This window comes from Pseudochaenichthys georgianus, chromosome 3, assembly GCF_902827115.2.
Source record: "Pseudochaenichthys georgianus chromosome 3, fPseGeo1.2, whole genome shotgun sequence".
In the NCBI taxonomy this organism is placed as follows: Eukaryota; Metazoa; Chordata; class Actinopteri; order Perciformes; family Channichthyidae; genus Pseudochaenichthys; species Pseudochaenichthys georgianus.
This window is the reverse complement of record NC_047505.1, coordinates 51,347,222-51,363,891: the sequence shown is the minus strand read 5'-3', so window position 1 is coordinate 51,363,891 and position 16,670 is coordinate 51,347,222. Positions and strand designations below refer to the sequence as shown.

At 40.7% G+C, this 16,670-nt stretch overlaps 1 protein-coding gene across 1 annotated transcript in view; it reads right to left on the bottom strand.

The window, feature by feature from the left end:
* The window catches only part of LOC117442788 (SH3 and multiple ankyrin repeat domains protein 2-like), a 236,019-nt gene that overhangs the window by 86,882 nt on the left and 132,467 nt on the right, over positions 1 to 16,670 (bottom strand). The window contains exons 6-7 of the mRNA XM_034078751.2: positions 11,475 to 11,583; positions 459 to 610 (exon numbers count right to left, since the gene is read on the bottom strand). Coding sequence (XP_033934642.1) covers positions 459 to 610; positions 11,475 to 11,583 — 261 coding nt within the window. The remainder of the gene's footprint in view (positions 1 to 458; positions 611 to 11,474; positions 11,584 to 16,670) is intronic.

Here is a 16,670-nt window from a genome sequence, read left to right as displayed (position 1 = left end):
ACTTTACATAAGGGTGTCTGCACAATCTCACATTACAGCAACAAAATCCTGCGGTTTTTGGCAAACCGAGTACCAGAAGATATACATTTAAAAAAAACAAAAACACTTTTCATTGTTAGGGGGGCCACAGAGGTCAGTGTTAAGGGGGCACTGGCCCCCCCTGTCCCCCGTCTAGAACCGCCCCTGTCTTTCCCAGAGTGCGCTGTGGGGAAGATTTAAAAGATAAAAGTGATTTTGCTTCTTCTTAACTCCTCAGAAAGTACTGACAGCTTCTTAACTTCACATCTCGCCCTGTTGTTGGCTGACAGTTTGAACGCATCAAAATGCTGCTCATTTTGCCGAAAGACGCTACAAAGCATGATGATGGAAACTGTCTTGCTTTGCAGAAGTTCCTGCACATGTGAGCAGGTGTAAGAAGTTTAAAACTGAGGATGAAAGACGTTGTATTTTATTTTTACCGTGAGTGTGACGTGGTTCTTGGAGCGAGCGGCTTTGTGCAGAGACGTCATGCCGTCTTTAGCTCTGAAGTCCAGGTGAGAGCCTCCATTCTTCAAAACCTTGATCATCTCCACCATGTTGTCCAGGTGAGCGGCAAATGTCAGCGGACTCTCTAGAAAAATAAATCAAAGACAGAACATTTTCAATTATTTTATCGGAAGAAAAACAAGTCCATATGTGCTAATGTTTTATATCAAGCTGTTTTAAAAGGCTTATTTTGTGAGTCCTGAAATCCAGAAATGAGTCACAATTTCAACATTAAATTAAACATCATCATCCTCAACATTAGCCGCCTTTAGCTTAGCGGTGGTGACGTGAAGTCATGTGACCGTGCTGTAGTTCCTTTATAGCCCAACATTAGCCTCCTTTAGCTTAGCGGTGGTGACGTGAAGTCATGTGACCGTGCTGTAGTTCCTTTATAGCCCAACATTAATAATAACTTGGATTTCTATAGCACCTTTCATGATACCCAAGGTCGCTTAAGCCACCTTTAGCTTAGCGGTGGTGATGTGAAGTCATGTGACCGTGCTGTAGTTCCTTTATAGCCCATCATTAGCCACCTTTAGCTTAGCGGTGGTGACCTGAAGTCATGTGACCGTGCTGTAGTTACTTTATAGCCCATCATTAGCCACCTTTAGCTTAGCGGTGGTGACCTGAAGTCATGTGACCGTGCTGTAGTTACTTTATAGCCCATCATTAGCCACCTTTAGCTTAGCGGTGGTGACCTGAAGTCATGTGACCATGCTGTCGTTCCTTTAAAGTCAAACATTAGCTTTTTTCTTCAGAAATCATAAAGTGGTGTTAATATGTGGAGATTATCCTGCTGAACAAGTGTGTCCAATGAAATCCAATCCAATTGAAAAATCCCATTGAACCAGGGAGATGCTGTCTTCATGGTCGGCTTATACACTGAACAAAAATATAAATGCAACACTTTTGTTTTTGCTCCCATTTTTCATGAGATGAACTCAAAGATCTAAAACATTTTCTAAATACACAAAATAACCATTTCTCTCAAATATTGTTCACAAATCTGAAAAAAGTCTGTGATAGTGAGCACTTCTCCTTTGCCGAGATAATCCATCCCACCTCACAGGTGTGGCATATCAAGATGCTGATTAGACAGTATGATTATTGCACATGTGTTCCTTAGGCTGGCCACAATAGAAGGCCACTCTGAAACGTGCAGTTTTGCTTTAGGGGGGTCTGGGGGGGTCCGAAAACCAGTCAGTATCTGGTGTGAGGGGTAGGGTTAGGATTAGGGTAATGTTGTGAATTGAGTGGCCCATGGTGGTGGTGGGGTTATGGTATGGGCAGGCGTATGTTATGGACGATGAACACAGGCTACTCGATTTACAACATTACCCTACCCCTACCCCTCACACCAGATACTGACTGGTTTTCGGACTCCCCCAGACCCCCCCAATAAAGCAAAACTGCACATTTCAGAGTGGCCTTTTATTGTGGCCAGCCTAAGGCACACCTGTGCAATACTCATGCTGTCTAATCAGCATCTTGATATGCCACACCTGTGAGGTGGGATGGATTATCTCGGCAAAGGAGAAGTGCTCACTATCACAGATTTGTTCAGATTTGTGAACAATATTTGAGAGAAATGGTTATTTTGTGTATTTAGAAAATGTTTTAGATCTTTGAGTTCATCTCATGAAAAATGGGAGCAAAAACAAAAGTGTTGCGTTTATATTTTTGTTCAGTGTAGAAACACCTCATCACTGCACCACTCTACAGAAGCCAAACACATATGTGTGTTCCTAAGTGGGAGTCACAAGCTTATACATAAGCTGCACCTTAAACCGTGATCTGAATTTCCATAAGTAACACATCAGTATTCACACGACTGCACACAACTCCAGGGACTGACACCGAGGATGTGATGACAGTTTGTTTTCTTTGGTACAAACCACCTGGGAAATGTCTGCTTTCATTTTCTATTTGCCTTGTTGAAGATCACACTGAATAATTTACAGGTGACATGTGAAGCACGGTGTGAGTAACATGATGCAGTCAAGTAAAAAGCACACCTGTGTTGTATTTACTTAAGCAATTACACAAGGTAAGCCATGCGTTTTAATCCCAATGTACGGTAAAGCGCTTCTCGTTAGGGTAATCCAAATGCTCCAAATCCAAATAGCTGGTTTCAGGCTATGAAAAACAGTTTGGTCCCCTATTGTCTTTCTAGCATCTGGCTAACATTAGACTCCCATTTCTGAAACACATCCCAATTACTTTATATTGGAGTGGGGCAGAGACTCATTTTCAGTCTCTTCACTGCAGATAAATAGTCGCCAATCAAGGTTAATTGAAGATATACAAGTCTGCCAAAATGAGCTCATATGAAAAGCTACAAATAAAGTGTTTGAATTAGTTTAGCCTTGAGAAGAAGCTCCAGCCTGCCCTTCATGAATGCATCTGATTAGGAGCAAGTAAGGGACAGAAAAAGGGAACTTGACTATAGTTTTTTGGGAGGAATTCACAGGTTTCCCTTTCAGTACATGTCCATATTCATGTTTATATAGTTTATTGTTTTGCAGATGATACACAGCACAGAATGAGGCTGACTTGTTTGAAGCCTGCACCTAAATACGTTTTAAATTCACAGCTCACAATGAAAATGAATTCAATATTGATGTCAACTTATTCCGACATGTACAATGAAAAGGATCTCGTCATCTTGCCCTAACCGTCTGATTAAAGAAGGTCAAGTGTTTGTCACAACTAATTAGAGTAATACAAACTTCACTGTAATTAAGACCTCTTTACAAATGTCAATCTTAATGAGATCTTCCACTCAGAGATAATTAATGTGTCCTAATTTCCCGTAGAAATAAACAGATTTTATTTTCAGTTTGCTTTTGTTATACAAGAAATCAACACAGATCAGTTTAGTGTTCACATGTTGTACGAGAAGATGTCAGATACAGCTTCTTTTGAGTTTTCTTATAGGTATAACATTGAACATTTACCAAAGGAAATGAAAATGCCATCATCATCTTGGGCAATTTTAAAATCTGTGGCAGTCATTTCTCAAACTATACAAGTCTGAATAGCTTCGTTCGAAGGAAAAAATGAGCCTCAATTTCTGCAGCGGTGCAGACTGTGTGCAAACAAAGAGTTTACACGGCAATACTGAAATTACTAGTTTTTATTCCACGGCTTTGTTGAATATTCAATTCTGATTGGTCAATTTTGACATCTCAGGTTGTTAATACTCACTAACAGACCGTTACTAAGGATAACATGACCGTTGCTAAGGAGGATCAAGGGATTACGTGCAGTCATAAGAGGTCCGACATTTAACATCAGCTGTTGATTTTCAGATACAGAAATATCCTGCATCAGAAAACATCAAGGAATAATTATTTTTATGTTTTGAGAGCATGACAAATGTTGATTCATGGTGGCTGAACTTTCCCCAGTAAAGAAAATAAAAAGGGAACAAGAGAAGGAGAGAGGTTAAAAGACAGACAGCTGGACATCAGTGAAATCAACAGAAGAAGACAGGAGGTAAACACTAAAGGGAACAGCTGAAGAAGACAGACAGGAAGTAAAAAAACAGGAGAACACAGACATGAAGTAAACACTAAAGGGAACAACAGAAGACAGACAGGAAGTAAACAGCTGAAAAGACAGACAGGAAGTAAACACTAAAGGGAACAGCTGAAGAAGACAGACAGGAAGTAAAAAGACAGGAGAACACAGACAAGAAGAAGAAGAAGAAGAAGAAGAAGAAGAAGAAGAAGAAGAAGAAGAAGAAGAAGAAGAAGAAGAAGAAGAAGAAGAAGAAGAAACTAAAGGGAACAACAGAAGAAGACAGACAGGAAGTAAACACTAAAGGGAACAACAGGAGAAGACAGACAGGAAGTAAACACTAAAGGGAACAACATAAGAAGACAGACAGGAAGTAAACACTAAAGGGAACAGAATAAGACAGACAGGAAGTAAACACTAAAGGGAACAACAGGAGAAGACAGACAGGAAGTAAGCATTAAAGGGAACAACATAAGAAGACAGACAGGAAGTAAACACTAAAGGGAACAGAATAAGACAGACAGGAAGTAAACACTAAAGGGAACAGCATAAGAAGACAGACAGGAAGTAAACACTAAAGGGAACAGAATAAGACAGACAGGAAGTAAACACTAAAGGGAACAGCATAAGAAGACAGACAGGAAGTAAACACTAAAGGGAACAACATAAGAAGACAGACAGGAAGTAAACACTAAAGGGAACAGAATAAGACAGACAGGAAGTAAACACTAAAGGGAACAACAGGAGAAGACAGACAGGAAGTAAACACTAAAGGGAACAGAATAAGACAGACAGGAAGTAAACACTAAAGGGAACAACAGGAGAAGACAGACAGGAAGTAAACACTAAAGGGAACAGAATAAGACAGACAGGAAGTAAACACTAAAGGGAACAACAGGAGAAGACAGACAGGAAGTAAACACTAAAGGGAACAGAATAAGACAGACAGGAAGTAAGCATTAAAGGGAACAACATAAGAAGACAGACAGGAAGTAAACACTAAAGGGAACAGAATAAGACAGACAGGAAGTAAACACTAAAGGGAACAGCATAAGAAGACAGACAGGAAGTAAACACTAAAGGGAACATAAGAAGACAGACAGGAAGTAAACACTAAATGGAACAACATAAGAAGACAGACAGGAAGTAAACACTAAAGGGAACAACATAAGAAGACAGACAGGAAGTAAACACTAAAGGGAACAGAATAAGACAGACAGGAAGTAAACACTAAAGGGAACAGCAGAAGACAGACAGGAAGTAAACACTAAAGGGAACAGCAGAAGAAGACAGGAAGTAAACACTAACAGGAATACGGAATTGGCTCTGTCAGTGTTTACAGACTGGTTGATGGAAATTAAACCATGAACAGACTTGGACAGTTACAGAAAACCCTGATCGGTGCTGCCATTCATCTTAAGTTGCGTTGCTGCCGCCTCACTTGGTATTGAATATTTTCTTCTTAACCGAAGCTAAACAATCATTGTGAACTCATTGAAATCATTCTCAATAAATATTGAGTCAAGTAGTTGGTTTATTCAGTCGCCTCGTTGCACCTTTTCTTTTACATAATAGCTGTTTAACAAGAGTGCTAATTTCCCCTTCAGCAATAAGACGTTTATTTAACAAAAGCTCTCGAAGCCCATTAAGATAACACCGACTCCCTGCTTAATAAAGCGTTCTCCTCTCTGCTTCACCTTCATTTCCTCTCAACAGACATTTGTATTCTGGGCAAACTCTGTCCACTCAATACTGGCCGAGTCAAGAGCAGCCGCACCGCAGAGATACCCTTGACATATTAATTATCACGAATAAACATAATTGTCCACCTCAGGTACAACAATGCTGGTAAACAATGATTATAATATGCTTTTAAATACATGCTGATATAGATAAGTGGTCAAATAAAGTGGTTTTAAATCAAGGAAAGGTAATCCCTTCTCCCGGCACAGGAAGGATTCTCGTACTAAAAGATACTTTTCACAGAAAGGATGATTTGATGAAACACCAGGCAGATCACCTTTCCGTCTCCAGTCCTCTGGTTGATTAGTTTCCTATTAGTGGACGAGGACTTCAGCAGTGGAGTGGTGCAGTGATGAAGCTTTGGAAAAAGCTTGCCGGCGGGCGTGTCTGAAGTTCGACCAACAACCAATCACATGAATCTCCCGCCCCTGACACACAAGCAGCGGTTTGATTGGCTAGAGCTTGTACTGGCATATGATTTGATTGGCTGACGCTTCCACCGAAAGCTTCAGAAGATTCATAAATTTAAACATTGCTCAACTTTTGAATCCTGAGATGGCTGGAAATCTCCGCTTTGCTTCCCACAATGCGAGGCAAAGTGACGTCACCCCATTCAAAGTGAATGAGCAGAAGCGTTGGAAGATGTTTTTAACGCTGCTGTGTGGACGTAACGTTACTGTCGTAGTATAACCTGGAAGTTAGCATCGCAAGGGCTCCCTCCACAATATGCCAATGGGATTTTTACATTGCGGATTATTGCAGAAGATAATCTCTGTGTATAACAAGCTTTTATTATACTCCACATATTAACGCCACTTTATGATTTTTGTACTAATCAGCTAAATTGCACGGTTAAAAAGGGTTTGGCTGCTGATGGTGATCTAAGTCCTAATTGGAAAAATATATATTGAAGGAAAATTAGCTGATGTGCTAAAATTATAGCATTTCCCATTACATTTAAAATATGAAACAAAAAACATATCAAAATAACAAGCAGTAAAACGATAAGACATTATAACTCAAACTGCCTGATCGAAGCTCCTCGATAACTCAGATAAATTCACTGACCTCCCTTAAAACAAGCTTTTACGATACTCCACATATTAATAACACTTTATGATTTTTGAAATAACAAGCTAACGTTAGGTTATAGAGGAACTACAGCACGGTCACATGACTTCACGTCACCACCGCTAAGCTAAAGGCAACGTGATTGTAATTTCGACACTCGTTAGCAATCGCCGTTTTGAAATTCACCAGTGGGGTATTTCGTGGAATAAAAATCTCTTCATCGTGTGTTAACCACATACCTTATTTCAGTCTAAAAACCACAATCACATTGAAAAACACATCGACTTCCAGACCAGATACAGGAAGTGGTGACTAATGCGGACTCGTTTCTGGGTTTAAGGACGCATTGCAGCTCCACTCATCAACATGGCTGGTTTCCCTGCCTCCGATGTGCAGGATATCAAACAGGTGCAAACATCCAGCTGCTTCCACACTGAGTTTCACCCTCTGGGCCACTGGGAAGGCTTGTGTGTGTGCCGAGTATCATCCAACATGTGAGTTGTGTACCAGGTACTCCTGAGAGTGTGTGTTCAGTCAGAGTAAACAGAGTAGCTGTAGACCTGGCTCCAACACACCGGGTGGCAGCCAGTGCCCGGAGTAATGAGCTGCATCCTAACGTCAATATGTTCTCAACACAACTCTATTGCTCCATAAACACAAAGCGAGCAGCTGCTCAGTGCTATGCATAATAGTTACAAGTCCTCCTCGGCACACTTGGAGAATAAGAGTCCTGCGTCTGGGGAGAATGCAACCAGGCAAGAAGAATCACATATTATCTCCAAACATGCACATCCACCCACTTGTAATCTTGATTTAATTAGCTGTGGAGCTTCACATCAGATTTCATTGCTTAACAGGAGCCTAATAAAAGGGGGAGCTTGTGCACGTTTGGTTATTAAAAATCATTCTGGATAAAGATTGGACAAGTGTTATTGGATAAGAATCATAATACTCTATTTATCCTGTAGGTAATTAGTACGGAAGAGGATTAGGGCCACATAACAAGACATTTTTGGGGATGTGAAATGTGCACATGATACTTAAAGGGGACCTATCATGCAAAATGCACCTTTGTACGTCTTTTATACATGAATACGTGTCCCCGGTGTGTCAGTAAACACAACCCTCTCTCTTTTCCTCCGTACCTAAATCTCTAAAAACGGGGCTGCAACGGGGCTCTACAGACTCGAATTTTTCTGACGTCAGAAACGAGAAGCTCCGCCTATATGGGCAACTCTCCACCTATCAGGGGAATGGGGGGTTGGGCCACGGCCATTGCTGCTCGAAAGCGCTGGAGACGCTGTAGTACATATGCCAGGCATGTAGGTGGCGCTGTAGTCTGCCACAAAAGCAGCGAAGAAGACTTCTCAGATTCAGCCTTTGCAAAAACAGGGCTGGAAAAGAGCAAATAGAGTGAAATGAGGCATGGCTAAAATGCATGATCTGTTTGGTATTTTGAAAAAAAACCTTCACAGACATGTTTTATATAGGTATGGCCCTACAATATATTATTACAATATAGCATGATAGGTCCACTTTAAATATATAACAGGTTTATTAGTTGTATACAGTTGGGTATTAGTATTAATCAGTGCTAAATTGCACAGTTAAAATGGGTTTGGCTGCTGATAGGGATCTAAGTCCTAATTGGAGAAAATATATATTGAAGGAAAATTAGCTGATGTGCTAAAATCATAGCTTTTCCCATTGCATTTAAAATATATTAAGAAAAAACATATCAAGATAAACAAGCAGTAAAACAATAAGAAACATGAAACTGGTTAAATTATAACTGAAACCGCCTCTCCAAAGCTGATCGATAACTCAGATGAATCCACTGACCTCACAGTCAATGTCACAGAGACTATTGCTTCAGGAGAAAACTGTTGTTAGCGGTTTACAAAAGTTTGAGTACCAACATTTTCAATTTAACTGGATTGTATCTGTAAATAAGAATTACTTTCAAGCGCAGATATCTGAAAACCACGACCTAAAACCAAATCATGCTCCCAATAAAGTGAAAAGTTACACATTTTTGGTGATTTTGGAGGAACTGACTGGACACTTTGCAGGTTCATTCTGTTCCTTTTAACATAAAGCTTGTCCAGGACAGAGGCGTATATTATATACTGTCCAGTCAGGTCTCAATATATCTAACACCCCGAAGAAAAGAGCTCACTTCTACAGGTGAAAATTACTTTTGCGACACATTCATCGCAAGAAGTGTAGCAAAAGTCAAGGCCGCAGATTCGTCCATTTATACTGCCACAGAGCAGATTTGTGAAGTTGTAATGACTGATTTGAGAGGTTGTAATAACCAAGTTGCAGTGGTAATGGAAAATATATTTTAAAAATACATATTTTTCTGCAAGTGAACATTTCATCACGAAGTTCATTTTTTTTCTACAAGCTACAACACTTTTTTTCTTCTGTGACTTCTGTGACAAATTTGGTTCACAGTTACGTGGATATTTTATACAAGTGTAAATGTATCCACACAAGCTCAGCTTTTTTTTTCTGCAAGTGCTCACATCATGTTTTATAATCTCTCGCATTTTGCATCATATCTAACTTCATAGACAGGGGTCTTCAACACAAATTCAACGAGGTCCAGTTAGAGAAAATCTTCCCATGCAAAGGTCCGGAACATCAAAATGTCGAACTTGCTTTATGAATTAGTGTGCATGTACGTCTGCATGTAATCAACAAATGACTGCCAATCAAATAAAGAAAGTACAATTCAAAAACAACAGTATTTATTGTCAATTAACATTGAACTCTACAGATATACAGTAAATACTGTGGATATGTGTAATGTTCCTCTCAGGCTGCATTTCAACATAAAATAGAGAAAAAAAAATAGCTTTTGAAAATGTGTGCATCTTGAAAGTGCTTCATTTTAGATAAATAAAATAAAGTGTAGCAGCAGCTTGAGTTCCCCTTTTTCTTTGTTAACCGTTTCACATCATGACTTAACTTCGGCCGATTATAGAACATATCAGTCTTTACACATCATAACAATCGAACAGTTTTAAAGTTTCTCTTTCTATCCCTCTTATATTCCAGACCCGCCTGTTAGTGAACTATGGTGTAGGACCAGTCTCACATCGAAACGTGTAATAACTACGTTGGTCCACAACTTGGGACGTAGTACTTCTACAAAAACGCCTCTGAAATTGTAAGATCCCTACGGTTTTTTTCACCATTCACCATACACACATATTGATAGATGTCTTGTAATGCACTGTTGAGGAACCTGCGACCCAAGTTTTTCATTCATTGCATAACTACACTGTAGTTGTGTATAATATGATATGTCAATAAACCTTAGAAAATCTTGAAATCTTGAAAGGGATGTGCAAAATAGTCATTATATACAGTCTTTACTTGACTATTAGTAGAGAATAACGAGTAATAAATATACTTTATAGGGATCCTATTCATATCTAATAATACAAATAATAAAATTCAATAACGTGCTTTAACCACCAGGTGTCCCTTTATATCAGCTGTGCACCTTTATGGTGTAAATACAGCCTATCTACCAATTGGATCAAATATAAAAGTGAGCCGAATTAGTGTTGATACTGCAAGGAGACGTATTGTGTGAAAAGAAATGTAAGATGTTGTTTAATTGCTGATATATTTATGATCCACGTCACGTTTTCAGTTTTGGCGGCAGTTCTCCTGCTTGTCTAGAAGTCTTCTCATCAGGGCTCTATAAATAGAGAACTACGGCAGATATGTAATATTTAATGCAGCCGAACCGTGTATTACAATGCCGTTATGTGATGACTTTTAAAGAGAAAAGCAAGCACACTCGGAATAAAGTATTATTTTTAATTTTTTTCGGATTTCACATTGCATAAACAAAAAATCCCAGCATGCATTGCGGCTAAACCATCCAATCACCGAGCTGAGGATTTTGCCTACGACTATTTCCGGTATTTGTTTGTGACGATGTGATGTGAGATGTGAGACTGGGTTGGAGAATTGCAAAAAAAAACTAAAACTAATATGTTTAGGCTGTGGACCAACACTATACATTGACGGGGAAGGGGGTAGCAATAAAGATAACACCATTAAACAGTTACACAAAATAACAGAAATAATATCGATAGCAGCGTCCCTAGCAACCACCTTGGTAACAATTAAAACGTTGTATGGACACAATTTCCTGAAGTACTCTTTGTAATAACTAGAGAACTAAAGATCATGTGCATCCACTGCACACATAATCTGAAATCTTAAAATAGGCATTTTCCACCGAGAATAAAACGAAGGTCGGCCATGTTTTTTTTGTTGACCCGGAGAGTAATTTGAAGATCATGTGACATAGACGCCAGCCTTTGGAATGAATGGTGAAAAAAAACGTGGGGATCTTATAATTTCAGAGGCATTTTTTGTGGAAATATTACGTCCTAAGTTGTGGACCAACGTAGTTATTACACGTTTAGATGTGAGACTGGGTTGGTAGGACATATGCAGATTTCCACCAAATCCAAACTCACAGCTAAATACCACCCTCTACTTTTTGGAAGTAAAATGTACCATTGGTATTCAGCTTTATAGGTCTTGGTGTGTTTGGTGTTTGTGCTTGAGTGCTGCCTTACCACCAGTCTCACTGTCGTGGTAGTTTGGATCGATGCCTCTCTCCAGCAGCTTCAACACTTTGTCCACCTGATTATGTTGGATGAGGTCCATGAACTTCCTCAGATTGGCCTGTGCAACCGGAGAAAAGAAAGAGCTATTACACTGAGAAGAAGGAACAAATGGTGGTGGGAGTGAGAGATGAAAAACGGCAGGAAAACGAGAATAGAAGTTGCCAAAGAAGAGGGTCAAATATAAGTGAGACTGAAAAGTGTACATGTAAAGGAATACATTGAGAAACCGAGGTAGACTTATGGGTGAAGATAGAGGAATAAAAGGCGAGTGAAAGCATGAAGCAGAGGAGGGCAAGGTGACGTGGAGCTGAGTTCGATGGCTGCTCCTTTCTGTTCCCGTCTGCTTTCTTTCCAGGCCGCATGATAAAAATAGATAACAGAGCAGCTCCCCGAAGGAGAGCGGAAAATGAGGAATAAAGAGCGAGATAGCAGGAGAGAAAAAATGGGAAGCAGAAATAAAAGAATAGACTGAGAAGAGAGGCACGTAATAAATGAGGAGGAGTAAAAAGACAAGGACACGGGGTGGGAGTAGAATAACATACGAAGGGATGTCCTCTTCCCACCATCCCATTGTGGTGCCCCAGATCCAAGTGAATCAGCCAATACACAGGAGAAGATATTCATTTCTTATTATCATTTTAGTTTCTAGCCTGTACAGCTGGGTTGCACTCGTTCAGGGCCATTTTTGGGAGTATTTTAAAAGTGTTTGAATATGCAAGAACTGAAGAAAGTATTCCCAGTAGAACCTCAAAACAGGAAACATGTTTGTCAGTGAGATACCTTATCATTGTACCTGGGTTTCAATAAAAGCCTATCATACCCTTAATGATATCCTTTCTAAGTAACAGTGGTCAATTCTGATATACTTTTTAATATAGAAAAGGGATTCGGAGAGACACTTTATGCAAACAGAAAACAATACGTCAATGTATTTTCTGGAACTCTGATTTGGTTTCCAGTTTGTAATTCTGGGCATTGTTTAAAGCTAACATTGTTTTAGAAACTTAAAATTATCGGAGAATAGGTCAGGATTTATTTAACCAATAATATATGCCGAACCTGGGTTTATTTATGTCACTTCAAAGACATCCATGCTTAGGCAAGGCAAGGCAAGTTTATTTATAGCACCTTTCAGCACCAGGCAATTCAAGGTGCTTTACAAAAATGAAAGACATTCAGACAAAGGCATTTAAAAACAGTAAAAGATAATAAAAGAAACATTAAAAGAAAAATGAAAAATTAAAGACATTAAGAAAATGGCATTTAAAATCAGTCATTAAAAAGAAAAGCTAATAAAATAAACATTAAAGGATAAAATATAACAGTGCAGTCTAAGATATGAATAGTTCAATTATTTCGGTTCTTGATTTTTTATTTATTCTCAGAACCTCCCTTTGGAAATCCGAACATTTCCGTCCCGATTGTTAATTTAGACTGATTGTTGTCACCATGTTATGCTCGCATGACATCCACAATCGGAACCTCAGCTTAGAGGATCTTCATTGCTTTCTAGAGTTTCATATAATTGATATCAGGACAGCAGTAAGTCGAAAAACATAATTTGGCACAGACTGAAAACCCACTTCAATGCCCCTTGGCGAATAAAACAAACCCCCAACATCTCTAGGAAATGAAGTAGCACTTAAACACATTGGATTCATAGATAGCGAAAGTACCTGCAGGATTCTTGCTTTTGATTGGTTGATCGCACGTATTGAAAATAGGTTTGGTTAAAAGGGTCAGCTAAATGGAATACATGTAAGTATGTCAATAGCCTGGTCCCAGACTTCTTAATATCGCTGATCATGACGAAATACCAAACTGATAACGGCTAACATATCATCAGCAGATTAAATGACTGTTCTTATCCGAAGTATCGATCTTATAGTTGTCAGAGTAGACCGTTATCATCTATAGGTAAGCTGTATCAACTCAGGAAGGATACAAAGTATTATGCGACGACCTCTAGTGGCCGTTATTAGGTATGACCGGAGCAAAGATACACTTTCAGATTTGAACCAAAACAAGGATGTTATTCTGAACTAACCCAAGTAGTTTAGTGGCCTCAACCGTAACACATCGTTTTGTTTCAATGCACAGTTTTAATCACAAACATTTCACTTTCACAACATGAGGGTATTCGAACATCTGAAGCATTTTGTCGGTAGAAATAACAACCTCGTTTAATTTAATTTAATAAGCTGATAACTTCTGAAATTGTCGTTGAAATACAGATGCAAAAACAAAGTAAAGATTGACTACTGATCCTTTGTATAGCCATCCACCAACTAAGGTATTACAAGCTTAACATGTTTTATTGGCTTAACACTTGTGGTTTTATACCTGCATTTCTTTTTACACCTGATGATCAGTTTCTGTTTAGATAACAGCCAAGATGAGTCACTGCCGGTTCAATATCTGGAAATGCCAGGGGTTCAAGTACATGGCCCCGCGTTGCAAAGCAATGTTTTATTTAATCTAGCTGATATGTCCTCTGTGTGTGTGTGTGTGTGTGTGTGTGTGTGTGTGTGTGTGTGTGTGTGTGTGTGTGTGTGTGTGTGTGTGTGTGTGTGTGTGTGTGTGTGTGTGTGTGTGTGTGTGTGTGTGTGTGTGTGTGTGTGTGTGTGTGTCCGCAGGCCTAGTGAATCAGAGTCTGGAGGACGAAGCTTCCTCTCTCCTCTCCTTCTCCCTTTCTGCTGAAACAGGTTGAGAGGATGGCGGTTGATTGGCTGTCTCAGCGTGAGATTGAGCCAACCACTGAGCTCCAGACTGCAAAGACATTTAGCTCCAAAAAGCTGGGTCAGGCCAAAACAAATAAGAAAGAAAGGACTCAGCGTCAGAACTTATGACTTCTGCTCGTGTTCGCCATCTCTCCGCTCCACATTCACAACAACTTATCTGCCCTTTTCATTTTTCGTGTTGCAGTCCTCTCTGTAGATTTAGAGCAGCTGTCAGACAGTGTCCCGGTGAGCCGCTGACAGAGAGCTGCCAGAGTCACTTATGCTTTGGCTCAGGATTACAGCAGCCATGGGACAGGAGCCCAGAACGAGCCTGACACAACGAAGAGGAGGCTAATAATCTTCTGTTCACTAGAGATGTACTTCATGTGGGAGAAACAGAGGAGAGGGAGGAGCCTTCTGTCGGGGAAGCAGGAAAAGAGACACTTCTTCTGAGCAGCGTTACAGATATCATCAAAGAGGAACAGAAAACTGATAGTAAGCCCAAATTGGCAGGTACGCTACAGTACACTGAGCTTGCAGTGTTTCCCCACCCATCACACTTCAAGCTGCCAAGACTGAAGGCAAACAGACACAAACGGCGAAGCTGCTTAATATTTAATGCAATCTGTGTGTTTTATTACATTTCTGCACCTCCAGTGTGAAAAGTTATTACTGTGGAGGTTTAACAATGCAATTCCCAGTCAGGCAGATGTGGGCGGCACTGTGACATCCTTTTCTTTCATCTCAATGTCTCCGCTGCTCATGCTCTCTCGGCTGTTTCCCTTAACAGTGTGGAGAGAGGCAGAGTCTATAGCTTCGATAAGATAGAATAAGAAGACGGGATAAGAACAGATAAACCTTTATTAATCCCCATTGGGACATTCAGAGCCTCCACACGACTTCTGGAAGCGATATTCAGTATTTATGCTCCAGAGTATATCGACTTCAATGAAATGTCTTGAATTGAATCAAATCTTGACCACAGTGGTTTCATCTGCAAATTTGATAATGGAGTTAGAGGGGTGAATGGGAGAGCAGTCGTGTGTGTAGAGAGTGTAGAGTAGAGGGCTCAGCACGCAGCCCTGCGGGGAGCCAGTGCTGAGGGTGCGGGTGGAGGAGCAAAAAGGGCCTATTTTCACTGTCTGAGGACGGTCTGTAAGGAAATTATAAATCCAAGCGCATAAGATGGAGGGGAAACCTAGGCTTGACAGTTTTTCCACTAGTATGTCAGGTATGATGGTGTTAAAAGCTGAGCTAAAATCGACAAACAGCATCCTTATATAGTTGCCTGGGCCTTCTAGATGGCTGACAGCTGTGTGAAGGACCGTGGTGATGGCATCATCCGTGGATCTGTTGGCTCTATAGGTGAACTGATGAGGGTCGAGGGAGGGTGGGAGGCTGGCTTTGATGTAGTTGGCTGTTAGTCTTTCGAAACATTTCATCACCGCCGATGTTAGGGCTATGGGCCTGTAGTCGTTGAGCTCTCTGATGACTATAAGCCGCGACTTTTTCCCCCATTTTTTTTGTACAGCTAACGGCCACTAGGGAACCTCCTACATCTATGGGTTTTACAGGTAACATTAACCGCCTTTAACACTATGGGCTCTATGACCGGTCCGCGCCCGCCACCTCTAAGCGGCAATATGGTCTAGCTGCGGCCGCGGCCAGTACACGGCGGTACACGGCGGTACACGACACGCCCACCTGACACGACACTACGGTGGCTGAGAGGCACCACCGTTAAAAGCGAATTGACGAGATTTACATCATAGTAGTATAAACATTGATTTTAATTTCTTACAGTAGGAGAGGTTTTGGGGTTTAGGAGGGAGGAAGGAAGATTAGGATTAGGTAAAAAGGTAGGGAGTGGTTCGGGTTAGGATGGGGGAAGGGAAGGGTTAGATTGAAGGGAGGGAAGAGAACTGCTACCCGGGAACGTTCATACTGGGTAGTTTATTTAGTTTAAAAAAAATTATCCAACGAGTTAGAGACCACAAAGGAAGTGTAGTACCGCCGTTTGGCCACAAGACTCCGGCGCACTCCTGGGGGCTTGGTTCAACCTCCACTGTCCGCGGCCGCAGCTAGACCCTTCTCCTAAGCGGCGGGCTCCAGCAGGAAAAGCTGGAGGCCGGAAAAGAGTGAGACAGGTAGCGCGCCAAAGTAAAAGTGGAACGGAGAGACAGAACAAGAGCAAGACAGACGGACAATTTACCTGCTGCGGCTTATATGAGGTGCGCTTTATAGTCCGAAAAGTACGGTAGATCTAAATCTGAGGACATGGTGCCCGCAGGAAAGAGATGGACTGTCCACTCCGAGTTGGGAATGAGTTCTTACCCCAAATGAAGGAGTTCAAGTCTTGTATTTGAGTGAGCGTAGCGTGAGATGGGCCGGAGAATCAAAGCAGCGTGAGCTTTCTAGTGAGGAA